Genomic DNA, 17,930 nt, shown 5'->3' on the forward strand with positions numbered 1-17,930 from the left:
GTTGTCACGCCTGGGGGGTGGGGGTGGGTACCATCTTACAGTGGGTAGAGAGAGCCCAGGGATGCTGTTAAACACCCCACAACGTACAAAACGATCCTGCACAACAAAGAATGATCTGGTCCCAGGTATCAAGAGTGTCAACCGAAACTTTAGTTGAGAAACTAAAGAAGAATGACTTGGCAGCCCAGAAAAGGCTGGGCCCAGGGCACAGGGCAGCAAGCATCCAACCCAACGCACACCACAGAGCTCCAAAAAAGTTCAGGAACTGGAGACACCGAGCACCTCTAAAGGCTAGGGGAAGGGTGCTAATAAAAAGAAGAGTAATTCGATCCCAAGATTCTCCTCTCCCAGCTTACTCAGCTAGTCAACTGGCCTTTTGGCACCCCTCCTGAGGAAAAACTGTTTACATTCTAGTAACCAGAAAGGTTTGGGAACACTAGGTACAGCTGAGGGCAGGGGATAAAGAATTAAACAAAAAATGGGAGGGGAGCTTAAAGTATACATGCTAAATGTTCATATCCTATAACTTACCAGCCACTCAGCTTCCAGAACACGTGTTATGAAGCTTACAGTCACTGGCAAGAGAAAATTGACTAATCCAAAAGAAAAGATTCTGATATTGACATTTAAAATCCTCCCCTCATCCCCAGTAGCCAGGCTTCTAAGCCATGATCTACAGTAAAGCCCACCAGGTAACAAGCCCCATTCATGAACACAGAGCTTCCAATTAGCTTTTTAAGGCCTCACGCAGATAGGATTGGGCAGCTATTTGAGGAAAGGCCTCTACAATCAAAGATACAGAACAAAACAAACAGAAGAGAGGACCTCTAAGGAAGAAAACAATGCAAAGAGAAGAAAAATTTTTTTAATTTATGAATAACAGTGTCAAAGAAATAAGAAGAAATGTTGCACCCATGAAACAAGATGCCATTAAAAAATGAATAATCTATTGTATAACACCAAAAAGCTCTTGGATATTAACAGTGATGGCAGAAGTAAAGAATTCAAAAAGGTGGAAAGATTAGTTGAAGAAAGTAGAAAGAAGACCAAAAGAGACATGGAAAATACAAAAGTTATGAAAATTAAAGGATCAACACTAGGAAGCTTAACATGCCACCATAGAGACCCCAGAGAAAGAAAAGAGAAAAAAATAAAGAATTTTTTCAAAGAAATAATGTGAGAACACTTCCCAGCTCTAAAGGACATGAATTTTCAGACTGTACGGGTCCACCAAATATCCAGCACAGTAGATGAAAATGGACCCATAGCAAGGCAAATCACTGTACAATTTCAAGATACTAGAGACAAATAAAGGATCCAAAAAAAACCCCACCCAAAATAAAAAACAAAAAAAGACCCCAGCAATCAGAATGGATCAAGACTTCTAAGCTTCAACGTGAAATCTAGAAGTCAATGGAGCTATGTCTTCAAAGCTCTGAGGGTAATGCCCAACCCTATCAAGAGTAGAATAAAGTCATTCGCAGTCATGCAAGGTCTAAACATGTTGCCCCCAACACTGTCAGGAAACTACTGGAAAATGTTTCACCAAAATAAAGGAATAAGATAAGCAGTAAGATGTGAAATCCAGGAACTCTTATTTGACAAATGTATAAGAAAGAAAACATATCATAATCTATCGTATGATTCAGCTTGCTCATTGAAATGTAAACATTAACTTTTGATTTAAATTTTTTCCTGAAGACAGAGAAAGGATGGCGGAGGGGAAACGTGAGTGAGAAAAGGATACTTTATGTATATGTGTGTTTCTGGGGGAGAGGGGATCAGAGGTAATAAAGACCTAAATTCGTCTTCCATGAGAAAGTCAATAACTGTTATCTGAAACAGAAAAATTAAGAACAGCAATATGAGCATGTCAGGAAAAAACATGGAGAGAAATACTACAACTGCTAAAAACCTGAAGGTAGCTGCCTCTGGGGAACGGGAATAAAGGAGAATTTGGAAATTTCATCAACAATTATGTGATATTACGTGTTTGTTTAAGCCGTTAATATGTATTACTTTCATAAGAATAAAATACCACTAAACAAAAATATCACTTAACATAGATGAAAGATATGAACAGTTTTGAGAGTACAGTAAAAAAATAAGTTGCCAAACAGTATGAATAGTACTGTTTTATGTCTAAAAAATGTCTACAACACACAAGGATTCATACATTTAACATGTAAATTCATAGAGAAAGGTCTGAAATGACACTCATCAAACTCTGGATGGAGAATGGGATTAGGGCTGGGGGAGGGATGGTGGGGCTGGGATGGTGGTAATGTGGGACCTTTCACTTTTTTTAATATGTATTTCTGAATTGTTTGATTTTTTTTACAACAAAGATATTTGTAAAGAATTTTTCACAGGTAAATGTTCGTAATACATTGTCATAGAAAAAGCAGGTATAAAGGTATATAATTGATATGATCCTCCCCCATTGTGTTTTTTAAAATGTAGCTTCCAAGCTTTAAAAAAATCAAAAGAACCCTTTTATCTCAAACAAAATATTACCGAATTCCCAATTTAAGTAGATAGAAATGAACCTGCTCTGAATAAAGCAGAAGCATCCATGCCCTGGTGGGTCAGCCGTTTAGCTCCCTCAGTCCTTCCCATGTCCCAAAGAACCTCAGGCAGGGCTCCAGGCAGAACAATTTGAAAACTACTACTATCACAGAAATGAAGAAAAGAAAAACTCAGAACATGACTTTCTCAGGGATTACAACGATTTTTTCTTTTGCTTCTTTTTTTTTTTTTTTTTGCGGTACGCAGGCCTCTCACTGCTGTGGCCTCTCCCGTTGCGGAGCACAGGCTCCGGACGCGCAGGCCCAGCGGCCATCGCTCACGGGCCCAGCTGCTCTGCAGCACATAGGATCCTCCCGGACCGGGGCACGAACCCGCGTCCCCTTCATCGGCAGGCGGACTCTCAACCACTGCGCCACCAGGGAAGCCCTCTTTTGCTGCTTATAATACACATATATACATACCATTCCTATGACTTGGAACAGTTTAAACAGTAATAATATCTGTTCCTTACCATGCCTATATAACCAACTAAACCTGACACATTCATAGCAGCGAGGGGTGGAGAAGGTCAATAGAACTCCATTAACCTTTCCAAGTTATGATTCTATACTCATATTTCCTATTTCTTAGGGTGACTTTGATCAGTTACATTTTTCTAGAAAATTTTATATTATCACAATTTTCAAATTTCAAATTGGCTACGTCCAAGATTATTTTGTTGTTTTTAGAAATTTAGTTTTTAAAAAGTCTTTTTTTCAATTTTACTTTAACAATATTTTCTAACTAATTACATTGTAACTTATTGTTCAAGTTTGGATTTTTTTTATTGCTATCCTTCTTCTGGCTTCTTGAATTGCAAGTCAAGTTCATGATTTTCTAAAGTTATTATTTATAATGAAAGCATCCAAAGCTATGAATTTTCACAAGAGTAGTTTTGGCCAAATCTGTTAGGTTTTTGTTGTTCAGTGTTCTAATTATTAGATAATTATTATTATCTAAATAATATCCAATTTCAATGTTTTATCTTCTTTGACCCAACCACTCCTTCAAGTAGATGAATCTTTTAAAAATCTTCATTCATCATTAATTTCTAGGTTTATTTCATTGTAATAAAAGACAGTGGCCTGTAAGAGTTTGAATTTTCCTATTTTGAATTCTTCAGTGCAATCTAGCACATAATCAATTTTTTTTTTTTTTTTTTTGTGGTATGCGGGCCTCTCACTGCTGTGGCCTCTCCCATTGCGGAGCACAGGCTCCGGACGCTCAGGCTCAGCAGCCATGGCTCACGGGCCCAGCCGCTCCACAGCATGTGGGATCTTCCCGGACCAGGGCACGAACCTGTGTCCCCTGCATCGGCAGGCGGACTCTCAACCACTGCGCCACCAGGGAAGCCCCATAATCAATTTTTATAAATGTTCCATGCCACAGCCCTGGCTTCTGCTCTTTCTGCAGGACTTTTCCAGTTCTTTTTGGGTTCCTTCATTGTCTACACCTTCTTGACTGCTCAATAACCATCTCCTTTACGTTGCAGAAATTCCTCAAATTTTCTAGCTCATGGTGGCTCCTTCTGCCATTACGTGGACATTTTTCTCCTTAATTTTATAGTTCTCTTATCATTTCAATGGAATTTTTTGAGAGATGAAAGGTAAAATTATGGGCTCAAAGTGTAGCACAATATACGAGAACTCAGTTTCTAGTATCAGAAAGATCAATGTTTGAATTCCAGTTCTACCATTTCTGTGCTGTAGGACCTTGAATATGTTACTTAAGTTTTCAGGACCTCTGTTTCCTTATATAAAATAATAATTAGGGTACTGACTACCTAAGCTTATTACGAGAGGTAAACGAGAAAATACAGGTAAAGCACTGAATACCTTATTTGAAAAGCACTAGTACTCAATGAACATTAGCTATTGTTGTTAAAATGGTAACTGTGGTGTGGATTTTTTTATTACTTAATGTCAAACAAAAAAAAAGCAATATTTTCCACCAGAGCCTAATCACGTAGATAGTAGTAAACTTTGTGAATATCTTCGACAATCCCAGTTTATTAAGACTGTTACCTAATCACAACACTATAGCCTAACTTCATTAATTAAATGTGATTACCTGACTTATTCCAGTACTTTAAAAAAGTAATCAAGTACATACCCAAAAGAATCAAAAGGACTGAACACAAAGTTCAATCTGTACACCAAAGTTCAAAGCAGCATTATTCACAATAGCCTAAAGGTGGAAGCAACCCAAGCGTCCATCGACCGATAAGTGAAATGTAGTATGTTACGTATATATAATGAAATATTATTCAGCCTTAAAAAAAGAAGGAAATTCTGACACATGCTACAACATGGATGAACCACAAAGGCATTATGCTAAGTGAAGTACACCAAACACAAAAGGACAAATATTGTATGATTCTACTTAAATGAGGTGCCTAGAGTAATCAAATTCATAGAGACAGAAAGAATAGTGGTTGCCAGGTGATGATGGGAGGAGGAGGGAAATGAGTTGTTGTTTAAAGGGTTACTTAATGGCCACAGAGTTTCAGTTGGGAAAGATGAAAAAATGGAGATGGGTGTTGGTGACAGTTGCACAACAATGTGAATGTGTTTACCAATGAAATATATACTTAAAGATGGTTAAAACAGTAAATGTTACATTATGTACATTTTGCCACAATTTAAAGAGCAACCAAGTGCCTTAGTGGTGGTGATTCTATATTTAATTCTACGTAGTACTATTTACAATCCGAGTAAAACATTTTGAAAATACGTCTTAAGCCTAGGCTAGATAACGTCATTCGGCTTGTTCAGAGGGCAAATATTACCCTCTGCTCCCTCAGACTCAAGTTCACTGCTAAGTCTTTAAGAGGTGGGGATGGGGGTCCTCACACTTCTACCCACAATTACTTTTACTTTCTTAAAAGTCAATACAGAAATGTAGTAGGAGCATAATTTTACTTGAGTATATCTACCCTAATAAAGAAATCTTTACATGGCAAGTTCTTTACATAGAAGCATTTTATTTACAACAGCAAAAACTAAAAACCCCTAAATTCACAACAGCGAGGAAATAGCTAAATAAGCTACATAGCAAATTGAATATTATGCAGCCAACAAAAATGACTGTGAATGAAATGGCAAAATGCTTATGTAATAGGTGATTCTAACTATGTAAATAATACATTCTCAAAAGACTACAATCAGACATCAATATGTTAATAGGTGATTACCTTTGAGAAGTATGAATAATGATCTTTCCTTGTCTTTATACTTTCTATATTTTTAAAATATTCTCTATTTGGTTTTACTTTCATAATGCATTATTTTTATAATGGGAAAATATATCCTTTTATTTTCTTTCAAAATTAGTAAAAAAAACAAAGAGGAATAAAAATTTAATCCACCCCTGCCCAAGTACTCACATTCTCAGGGATGCTGGGAAGTTCTCTGGTGTCAGGCACAGTAAAATAAGAATGCTGGAAAAGAAAAACAAAAGCTATTTATTTCTGCAAAAGCATGCAACAAGCACATTATTCAGAAATCAGGTAAATGATCTGAAGATAATTCCTCACTCAGATGAAGAAACAGGGTTTCACTCATAGAGAACAGTCTATGGAATATTTCCTTAGGATAATGTTGGATTAAAGCCAGATGCATTAAATCATTCATTTGGTAGATGGAGTTCTTTTCTATGAAAGAGGAACTTCTTTAAGATACAAAAGAACAGCTCAAGGAAGTTAAAGGCCAAATTATTTTACGATGTTTGCAGGTTTCTGAACACATGAAAGCTACAGACGTCATAATTTACTGTTCAGTGAGGCAAGTGGACACTAGGGACCAAATATCACTAGGTTCACTCAGGAATGGTCTTTACCAACCAAACCTGCCATTTCATTTCAGCACCTGAGATTATATCCATCTACAAGCTGCGGGCCAAATCTGCCCCGAAGGCCCAAGGGATGTTAAGGACAGCTCCAGCGGAAGGACTGCTGCCCTGAGACACTGCAGATGGCTAACAGTGGAGAAAGTCTCTCCACTATGCATGCTCTGCAAATAAGCCTCCTGACTTCCAGTGCAAATTCCAGTGAAGGGAGCTGGAGACTCAGTGGAGTCGAAAACCTGACCTGTTCAGAGAACTTTCAAGGAGGCATCTCCATGTTTGTAACAAGCATGTGTCTCTGAGTTAAATGAAAACAGGCTGAACTGATGACACCTCCTCTGTGCTACTAAAGACTCAGAGAACAATGGCAAGCAGGAATGGAAAGAGCCTGGTGCTGCCCAATTAAAGAAGGGATTGTGCAAAGGCCAGGAAGGGTCACATACAGAGAAAGTCAGCTTAGCCATGGCCAAAGTTCAAACCTAGACCCCCAAGTGACATTTCAGGAAGTTCTCCCCACTCCCCATTCTTGGATAATTGCAAAATAAGTAGGTCTCTGGAAAAATGAGTTGTACAGGCTTCCTGAAATGAAAGGCCTGGAGGACAACTGCAATAACGAAAATAGCAACAATAACAGTATAAGCTATTTGTCTAATATTCGGCAGATATTTATGAACACCTGCTGCATGAAAGGCTTTATATCAGGTACTTTATAAATAGTATCTCTAATTTCCACAGCAAAATTTAAGATAGATATTATGTCCATATTACAAATGGGTAAATTAAGGCTTAGAGAGGTAAAGTGACTTAAGGTCATACAGCTAGTAGGTGACAGAACTAGGATTGAAACCAGGTCTGCATAACTAGAGCTATGCTCTTTCCACGATAACAGACTGTTATACCTGTGCTTTTTAATGAGCAAATTATAGCTAAAGCCATTTGAATTAAACTAATAAAACTGAAAAATAAAAAGAAAAAAAAATTAAAAGATAACTTAAAAAACACCCCCTGCAGTGCACTATTCCAAAATCTGTGGGTTTGTGTCAAAACATTATCTATGAAGAATTATGACAGAGATTATGTAGCATATTAGTTATGGGAAACTAACTGGAAACTAGTTAATTAATTCAAGTCAACAATGAGGATTAAAATAATAAAAGCAAAATACAGGTTAAATTTGATGCCATGAGATACCAAATTCTATACCAAATGGCTAGAAGGGAGTCCCAGGAAATGTTCAGTAATGGAAGTCCACATGGTGATGGAGTCACAGAATAAGGATCGGCACAGTGAGGGAGAAAGGACAGGGACCACAGAGTCAGACACTTAATAGTTATGTGATCTTAGGCCACTTCACTTAATAGCTCAGAACCTCAATTTTTTAACCTGTAAATGGGAATTGTAATATCTACTTCAGAACTGTTGTGAAGAATAAATGTTATATATGTGAAGTGCCTAGCATTCCATAAATGGTATTTTAAAAGAAAATTATTATTACTCTCTCAACTGTTAGTTTATATTCCTATTTTTCTCAATCACCTATAGAAGACACACAGAAACATTCTCTCGTGACTCAAGACAGAAAGTCCAAGACTGCATTTTATCAATTTTTCAGGCTCTATAATACAGTTGAGACTAACCCTTCAGAAATGCAACATGGAGAGAGGAATTCCTTGTGAAGAGGAAAGAAGAAAATATCTGCCTTTACAAATGCAACAGATTGTAAATAGTGAGCCTACTCAATCCCAAAACCAACTACTCCCCGGGCTGTCCTTTGAGATTCTGTCTTGCTCCATCGCCCATGAAATGCTGGGACCAGAGGAGGTCAGAAACATTCCTAGAAACCACTGGCATGAAACAGCTGCACGTCCATGGCAGCCACTCAAAGGAAGGAGAGGCCGTTCCTCCCCAGTAGCTGGTGACCCACCCAGGCTACTCCCCAGCTACCTGTCAGATGTCATTACAGACTGAAACGGTGAGATCAAGCTGCTTAGGAAAAGGGACAGAGACAAAGGCAAAGTTGCTTCGCTATGAGGCAATGACTGGGGCAGGTTTAAAGCTCATTTCTTCATCTTTTCCAGACACTCTTCCTTACACAAATTTCTGGAAAAGGGTTTCTTTCCTTCCTATGCTCCATTAAAATGAGCAAAAACCTCTACCAGTTCCTTCTTTCCTCCCTTTCTTTCAACACTCATGGCCTAGTGGAAAGAACATAGGCTTGGAAGTCAGCCCTGGGTTTAAAAGCCCCAATCTCACTTATTAACCACACGACCTTAGATGGGCAAGAATCTTTTTCTCTCTAAGCCTCAACTATGAAATGAGAATGCTAATATCTATTTGTAGAGTTGTTTTGAACACTAGAGATGCATACTTGGCATAAATTAGGAACTTAGTATATAACAGATCTATTATTAGTTATTGGCAGTAATATTGCTTTCAATGTGATCATCATGAAAAAAAACCCCTATATGTTCATTTTCTTTAAGAGGGAAAATACCAAGTTAATTACCACTGAATACCAACACTGTACCTGGTTCTACTGAAGCTGAAACACAAAACTTCTTAAACATTCAGACCCCACAACATGGGGGAAATAGCCCCTGGATAATCAATAGCTGGTCAGAGGGGATCCATCTGAGAATTCTGATGAAGGTGGTGACAAGGGTTTGACCTAGAGAATTGCAGTAACTGAAATATGGAAAAGAACTCCTTATCTGATGCCTTATCTGACAGATGAGGAAATTGAGACCCACGAAGTTAAAGGTTTTGATTAAGATCACTCAGGTCATTGGCAAAACTATGACTTGGGGATTGAAATCTCCCAATTTGTAATTCAGAGGCTTTTCCACCCTGGCACACTACAGACCACATAGCACGTACATAGAAGAGTTCAAGGAAACGATCTGGCCAGGAACTGTGCTAGACAGTCTCTATCCCTGTCCTTGAGGGCGTACAGTCCAGTGGCGGAGACAGGAAAACAGGTTGTTCCAACGTGTTTTGTGACTAAGTACTGCAAAGTGTACAAGCTGCTTGGGGCAAAAAAAGAAAACCTTAGCTAAGGGGGGTTACCCTGGTAAACAGGGGAAAGGCGGTGTTGAAGGTTCGGGGGTGGCAGGATGGGCTTCAGTGAAGGGGCAGACACAGCAGTGCTAGGGGGCTAAGCATGAGGCAAGGAGCCCCACAGGGGCTGAGGAGGCAGGGGTCAGCCATCCCATTCCAAGCCCAGCATCTGCCATTCAGGAGATGATAGCGATGGGATGACAGCCAGGAAGAGAGGAGCCTGGGGGCATTTGGGATCCATTTCTCATGGAATCCCAGAGAAAGAAAGAAATACATCTCCCTGGCCTGTCTTGAGGTCTCAGAGTACTTGGAGGTGGGGAAGGTACGGATGACAGAAGACAATCCCATTTGGCTCTTTCTTACTGTTAATTATGGAAAGGTTTCTCAGTGATTGCTAATATTCTGCCGCCACTTACCACGCTGAGATGAACAGATACTCCTGGGTCAGGGATAGGAAGTTTGTGCAGAGTTTCAAGAAGCTCATTCCACTGACTCTCCTGAAAGAAATAAAAGGCCTAAGTAACAAAGGCAGGGCTGAGCCCTTAGTCAGAGACCTGCAGGGAGGTCTGGGCACACAACAGAAATAGGTTTGATATTCAAGTAGGGTTGGACAAAAGACACTGCTTAGGCTCAATAAAAGAGCCAAACAGATCCACCCACACCAAGTTTGACATTTTCTACCTAGTGAGACACCTACCATGACCGCCTTTTATGGATCATATACCATAAGTTCTCAGCAAATCTATCCTCTCAACTCCATAGCAACAACTTTTAAATGCAAACAACCCCAGCTTACAGGGCGGGGGTGGTAGGGAGAAATAACGATGACACTATAGATCTTGTCTTCATCACCATTACCCTCAATTAATTTTATTGAGTGTTCACTGGATACACAGCAGCCTCCAATTATGGAAAGTTAAAAATGAACTACTACAACAGCATGGAATACAGAATGGTGGCTGTGCATTTTAATTAGTGAAACTGAGCCACAAAGTGAAATGCAAAGCAGTACAAATTCTTCGACGGAAAACAGGTTCACCTTTAAAATGCTCAAAAGAACACTGTTTACGGAATTATCCAAAAGCTATTTCTCCCACCCTGTGGAATTCTCTGTGCTGATAAAACAGTAATAAGCTTACATTTGTACCCATTTGGTAGGTGTTTGAGCCTCACAACTACCTCACTTTACAGGTTGAAAACTAAGGCTCCGAAGGATAAAGGAACTTGACTCAAATCATCCAGCTGGTAAGTTGCACAGCCAGGAGCTAATCACAGGTTTTCTGTGTTCAAACCCAGAGCCCTCTCCGCTCTTCCACAGCTGTCTTTGTTAGTGAATTTAAAGGAGAGGGAAAAGAGGATGGGCCCAAAGTAAAATCCTGTTTCAATCTGAATTCATAAGTTACTCAAATTTCTCAGGGGGTAGAAATGAACGTGTGCAGGTACACAAGTTTAATTTTGCTCTGAAACAATCTCAAATTTACAGAATAATCACACGACAGTACAAAAAAACTTTATTTCCATTTGAGAGTGAGTTACCAACATTATGTCCCAACATCCATAAATAAAAAGGACATTCTCCTACATAACAACAATTAATCATCAAAATCAGGAAATTAACACTGAAACAACATTACCATCTAATCCTCAGATCCCACCAAGTGTTGCCAACTGTGCCAATAATGTCCTTGAATAGCAAAATTATCCAGTTCAGAATCACATGTTGCCTTCAAATGCTGTGACTCTCTAGTTTTCATCAGTCAGGAACAGTTCCTAAGTCCTGGATTTGTATGAACCTGACAGTGAGACCAACCATTTTGTAAAATAACACTCACTTCTTTGATGTTTTCTATTGATTCAGATTTCAATTCATCCCATTTCTGATGATGTTCACTTTAATCATTTGATTAATTCACCTGAGGTCTCTATTGTGCGATCACTCATTCTCCCTAAAGTGAACCAGCTATACATATACATATATCCCCACTTTTTTGGATTTCCCTCCCATTTAGGTCACCACAGAGCATTGAGTAGAGTTCCCTGTGCATAGGTTCTCATTAGTTATCTATTTTGTACACAGCAGTGTATATATGTCAATCCCAATCTCTCAGTTCATCCCACCATCCCTTCCCCCGCTGGTATCCATTTGTTTGTTCTCTTCATCTGTGTATCTATATTTGCTTTACAAATAAGTTCATCTGTACCATTTTTCTAGATTCCACATATAAGTGATATTATATAATATTTGTTTTTCTATTTCTGACTTACTTCACTCTGTATGAGTCTCTAGGTCCATCCACGTCTCTGCAAATGGCACGATTTCATTCCTTTTTATGGCTAATATTCCACTGTATAAATGTGCCACATCTTCTTTATCCATTCCTCTGTTGATGAACATTTAGGTTGCTTCCATGTCCTGGCTATTGTAAATAGTGCTGCAATGAACACGGGGGTGCATGTATCTATTTTTAGTTTTTTAAGGAACCTCCATACTGTTCTCCATAGTGGCTGTACCAATTTACATTCCCAACAACACTGTAGGAGAGTCCCCTTTTCTCCAAACCCTCTCCAGCACTTACTGTTTGTAGATTTTTTGATGATGGCCATTCTGAATGGTGTGAGGTGATACCTCATTGTAGTATGTATGTATTTATGGCTGTGTTGGGTCTTCGTTGCTGTGCGCGGGCTTTCTCTAGTTGCGGCGAGCACGGGCTACTCTTCGTTGCGGTGTGCGGGCTTCAGCAGCTGTGGCTCAACGGCTCTAGAGGGCAGGCTCAGTAGTTGTGGTGCACGGGCTTAGTTGCTCTGTGGCATGTGGGATCTTCTCGGACCAGGGCTCGAACCCATGTCTCCTGCATTGGCAGGGGGATTCTTAACCACTGCGCCACCAGGGAAGCCCCCTCATTGTAGTTTTGACTTGCATTTCTCTAATAATTAGTGATGTCGAGCATCTTTTCATGTGTTTGTTGGCCATCTCTATATCTTCTTTGGAGAAATGTCTATTTAGTTAGGTCTTCTGCCTATTTTTTGATTGGGTTGTTTGTTTTTTTGATATTGAGCTGCATGAGCTGTTTGTAAATTTTGGAGATTAATCCCTGTCAGCTGATTCGTTGGCAAATATCTTCTCCTATTCTGAGGGTTGTCTTTTCGTCTTGTTCATAGTTTTGTGTGCTGTGCAAAAGCTTTTAAGTTTAATTAGGTCCCATTTGTTTATAATTGTTTTTATTTTCATTACTCTAGGAGGTGGGTTGAGAAAGATCTTGCTGTGATTTATGTCGGTGTTCTGCCTATGTTTTCCTCTAAAAGTTTTATAGTTTCTGGCCTTACATTTAGGTCTTTAATCCATTTTGGGTTTATTTTTGTGTATGGAGTTAGGGATCGTTCTAATTACATTCTTTTACATGTAGCTGTCCAGTTTTCCCAGCACCACTTATTGAAGAGGCTGCCTTTGCTCCACTGTTTATTCTGGCCTCCTCTGTCATAGATTGGGTGACCATAAGTATGTGAGTTTATCTCTGGGCTTTCTATCCTGTTCCATTGATCTTTCTTTCTGTTTTTGTGCCAGTTCCATACTGTCTTGATTACTGTAGCTTTGTAGTATAAAGTCGGGGAGCCTGATTCCTCCAGCTCCATTTTTCTTTCTCAAGATTGCTATAGCTATTCGGGGTCTTTTGTGTTTCCATACAAATTGTAAAATTTTTTGTTCTAATTCTGTAAAAAATGGCCTTGGTAATTTGATAGGGATGGTACTGAATCTGTTGATTGCTTTGGGTAGTATAGTCATTTTCACAATATTGATCGTTCCAATCCAAGAACATGGAATATCTCTCCATCTGTTGGTATCATCTTTAATTTCTTTCACAGTGTCTTATACTTTTCTGCATACAGGTCTTTTGTCTCCCTAGGTAGGTTTATTCCTAGATATTTTATTCTTTTTGTTGCAGTGGAAAATGGGAGTGTTTCCTTAACTTCTCTTTCAGATTTTTCATCATTAGTGGATAGGAATGCAAGAGATTTCTGTGCATTAATTTTGTATCCTGCAACTTTACCTAATTCATTGATTAGCTGTTATTTTCTGGTGGCATGTTGAGGATTCTCTATGTATAGTATCATGTCATCTGCAAACAGTGACAGTTTTACTTCTTTTCCAATTTGTAATCCTTTTATTTCTTTTTCTTCCCTGATTGCCGTGGCTAGGACTTCCAAAACTACATTGAATAAGAGTGGCAAGAGTGGACATCCTTGTCTTGTTCCTGATCTAAGAGGAGATGCTTTCAGTTTTTCACCACTGAGAATGATGTTTGCTATGGGTTTGTCATATACAGCCTTTATTATGCTGAGGTAGGTTCCCTTTATGCCCACTTTCTGGAGAGTTTTTATCATAAATGGGTGTTGAATTTTGGCAAAAGATTTTTCTGTATCTATTGAGATGATCATATGGCTTTTATTCTTCACTTTAATATCATGTATCACACTGATTGATTTGTGTATATTGAAGAATCCTTGCAGCCCTTGGATAAATCTCACTTGATCATGGTGCACGGTCCTTTTAATGTGTTATTGGATTCTGTTTGCTAGTATTGTGTTGAGGATTTTTGCCTCTATGTTCACCAGAAAATTATGGTCTGTGATTTTCTTTTTGTGTGTGTGATATCTTTGTCTGGTTTTGGTATCAGGGTGATGGTGGCCTCATAGAATGAGCTTGGGAGTGTTCCTCCCTCTGCAATTGTTTGAAAGAGTTTGAGAAGGAAAGGTGTCAGCTCTTTAAATGTTTGATAGAATTCACCAGTGAAGCCATATGGTCCTGGACTTTTGTTTGTTGGAAGATTTTTAAATCACAGTTTCAATTTCATTACTTGTGATTGGTCTGTTCATATTTTCTATTTTGTCCTGGTTCAGCCTTGGAAAGTTGTACCTTTCTAAAAATTTGTCTATTTCTTCCAGGTTATCCATTTCATTGGCGTAGAGTTGCTTGTAGTACTCTCTTATGATACTTTGTATTTCTGTGGTGTCAGTTGTAACTTCTCCTTTTTCACTTCTAATTTTACTGATTTGAGTCCTCTCCCTTTTTTGCTTGATGAGTCTGGCTAACGGTTTATCAATTTTGTTTATCTTCTCAAAGAACAGCTTTTAGTTTCATTGATCTTTGCTATTGCTTTCTTCGTTTCCATTTCATTTATTTCTGTTCTGATCTTTATGATTTCTTTCCTTCTACTACCTTTGGGTTTTGTTTGTTCTTTCTCTAGTTGCTTTAGGTGTAAGGTTAGGTTGTTTGAGATGTTTCTTGTTTCTTGAGGTGGTATTGTATTGCTATAAACTTCTGTCTTAGAACTGCTTTTCCTGCATCCCATAGGTTTTGGGTCATCATGTTTTCACTGTCATTTGTTTCTTTATTTCCTCTTTGATTTCAACAGTGATCCACTGGTTATTTAGTAGCATGTTGTTTAGCATCCATGTGTTTGTATTTTTTACAGTTTTTCTTTTTCCTGTAACTGATTTCTGATCTCACAGTGTTGTGGTCAGAAAAGATGCTTGATACAATTTCAATTTTCTTAAATTTACTGAGGCTTGATTTGTGACCCAAGACGTGATCGATCCTTGAGAATGTCCCATGTGCACTTGAGAAGAATGCATATTCTGTTGCTTTTGGATGGAATGTGCTATAAATATCAAGTAAGTCTATCTTAATTGGTCTACTGTGTCATTTAAGGCTTGTGTTTCCTTATTAATTTTCTGTCTGGATGATCTGTCCATTGGTGTTAAGTGGGGTGTTAAAGTCCCCCACTATTACTGAGTTACTGTCGATTTCACCTTTTATGACTGTTAGCATCTGCCTTATGTATTGAGGTGCTCCTATGTTGGCTGCATTAATATTTACAATTGTTATATCTTCTTGGATTGATCCCTTGATCACTGCAGAGTGTCCTGCCTCAGCTCTTGTAACAGTCTTTATTTTAAAGTCTATTTTGTCAGATATGAGTATTGCTACTCCAGCTTTCTTTTGATTTCCATGTGCATGGAATATCTTTTTCCATCCCCTCACTTTGTCTGTATGTGTCCCTAGGTCTGAAGTGGGTCTCTTGTAGACAACATATATATGCATCTTGTATTTTTTATCCATTCAGCCAGTCTGTGTCTTTCGGTTGGAGCATTTAATCCATTTACATAATTATCAATATGTACGTTCCTGTTGCCATTTTCTTAATTGTTTTGGGTTTGTTTTTGTAGGTCTTTTTCTTCTCTTGTGTTTCCTGCCTAGAGAAGTTCCTTTACCATTTGTTGTAAAGCTGGTTTGGTGGTGCTGAATTCTTGTAGCTTTTGCTTGTCTGTAAAGCTTTTGATTTCTCTGTCGAATCTGAATGAGAACCTTGCTGGGTAGAGTCATCTTGGTTGTAGGTTTTTCCCTTTCATCACTTTAAATATATCCTGCCACTCCCTTCTGGCCTGCAGAGTTTCTGCTGAAAAATCAGCTGATAACCTTATGGGGATTCCCTTGTACATTATTTTTTGCTTTTCCCTTGTTGCTTTTAGTTTTTCTTTGTATTTAATTTTCGTTAGTTTGAATAATATGTGTCTTGGCGTGTTTCTTCTTGGGTTTATCCTGTTTGGGACTCTCCGTGCTTCCTGGATTTGGGTGACTATTTCCCTTCCCATGTTAGGGAAGTTTTCAACTATAATCTCTTCAAATATTTTCTCAGACCCTCTCTCTTTCTCTTCTTCTTCTGGGATACGTATAATTTGAATATTCATTTGTTTAATGTTGTCTCAGAGGTCTCTGAGACTGTCCTCATTTCTTTTCATTCTTTTTTCTTTATTCTGTTCCGTGGCAGTTATTTTCACTATTCTATCTTCCAGTTCACTTACCCATTCTTCTGCCTCAGTTATTCTGCTACTGATTCCTTGTAGTCTGTTTTTCATTTTAGTTATTGTGCTGTTCATCACTGTTTGTTTGTTCTTTAGTTCTTCTAGGTACTTGTTAAGTATTTCTTGTATCATCTCGATCTCTGCCTCCATTCTATTTCTGAGATCTTGGATCATCTTTACTATCATCACTCTGAATTCTTTTTTGGATAGATTGTCTATTTCCTCTTCATTTATTTGGTCCTGTGGGTTTTTACCTTGCTCCTTTGTCTGAAACATATTTCTCTGTCGTCTCATTTTGTCTAACTTACTATGTTTGTGGTCTGCTTTCTACAGGCTGCAGGGTCTTAGCTCTTCTTGTTTCTGTTGTCTGCCCTCTGGTGGGTGAGGTTGGTCCAAGGGCTTGTGTAGGCTTCCTCGAGGGAGGGACTGGTGCCTGAGCTCTGGTGGGTGGAGCTGAGTCTTGTCCCTCTGATGGGCAGGGCTGCGTCAGGGGGTATTTTTTGGGGTGTCTGTGAGCTTAGTACGACTTTAAGCAGGCTGTCTGCTGATGGGTGGGGCTGTGTTCCTGTCTTGGTGGTTGTTTGGCCTGAGGCATCCAGCAGTGGAGCCTGCAGGCAGTTGTGAGATCTTAGATCTTGGTGGAGACCTCGTGAGAGCTCACCCCAATTAATAGTCCCTGGGGCCGGGAATTTTCTGGCAGTCCTGGACTTGGCGCTCCCACCCTAGGGGCTCAGGCCTGACCCCTGGCAGGGAAACTAAGACCCTGCAAGTTGCATGGCGTGGCCCCCCCCAAAAAAAAGGAAAGAAAAAAAGGAAAAGAAGAGAAACAGACAAACAAAACCCAAGACAAATGATAAGCACAAAACCAAACAAAAACAAGCAAAAAAAAAAAAGGCCAAAAACCCCCCCAAAACAGGAAAACAACTGAACCCCAAAATGAAAACAATGAAAAAAAAAACTAATAAAAACAGAAAACAAAGAAAAACAAAACCAAAGAAACACAAAAGAGTAAAATATAGAAAAATAAAAAATATATTTTAAAACGTTTTTCTTAAAGAACATATAAAAATAAAAACAGGGAGAGACCTTCAAGATGGCAGAGATGTAAGAGTGGAGATCACCTTCCTCCCCACAAATACAACAGAAATACATCTACACGTGGAACAACTCCTATGGAACACCTACTGAACGCTGGCAGAACACCTCAGACTTCCCAAAAGGCAAGAAACTCTCCACGTATCTGGGTAGGGCAAAAGAAAGAAGAAAAAACAGAGACAGAAGAATAGAGACAGGACCTGCAACTCTGGGAGGGAGCTGTGAAGGAGGAAAAGTTTCCATACACTGGGAAGCCCCTTCACTGGCAGAGACAGGTGGTGGACAGGGGGGAAGCTTCAAAGCCACAGGGGAGAGTGCAGCAATAGGTGTGCACAGGGCAAAGCGAGAAATTCCTGTGCAGAGGATTGGTGCTGACCAGCACTCATCAGCCAGACAGGCTTGTCTGTTCACTGGCCAGGGCGGGCGGGGGCTGGGAGCTGAGGCTCTGGCTTCAAAGATCAGATCCCAGGGAGAGGACTGGGGTTGGCTACATGAACACAGCCTGA

The 17,930-nt window shown here is 39.2% G+C and overlaps 1 protein-coding gene across 1 annotated transcript in view; it reads right to left on the reverse strand.

Annotated features, from left to right (window-relative positions):
• DENND1A (DENN domain containing 1A) overlaps positions 1-17,930 on the reverse strand; it is a 489,835-nt gene that overhangs the window by 254,546 nt on the left and 217,359 nt on the right. The window contains 2 exon segments of the mRNA XM_024762246.1: positions 5,954-6,007; positions 9,885-9,965. Of these exon segments, the coding sequence (XP_024618014.1) occupies positions 5,954-6,007; positions 9,885-9,965 (135 nt within the window).

This window comes from Neophocaena asiaeorientalis, unplaced genomic scaffold, assembly GCF_003031525.2.
Source record: "Neophocaena asiaeorientalis asiaeorientalis breed wild unplaced genomic scaffold, Neophocaena_asiaeorientalis_V1.1 scaffold78, whole genome shotgun sequence".
NCBI classification, from domain to species: domain Eukaryota; kingdom Metazoa; phylum Chordata; class Mammalia; order Artiodactyla; family Phocoenidae; genus Neophocaena; species Neophocaena asiaeorientalis.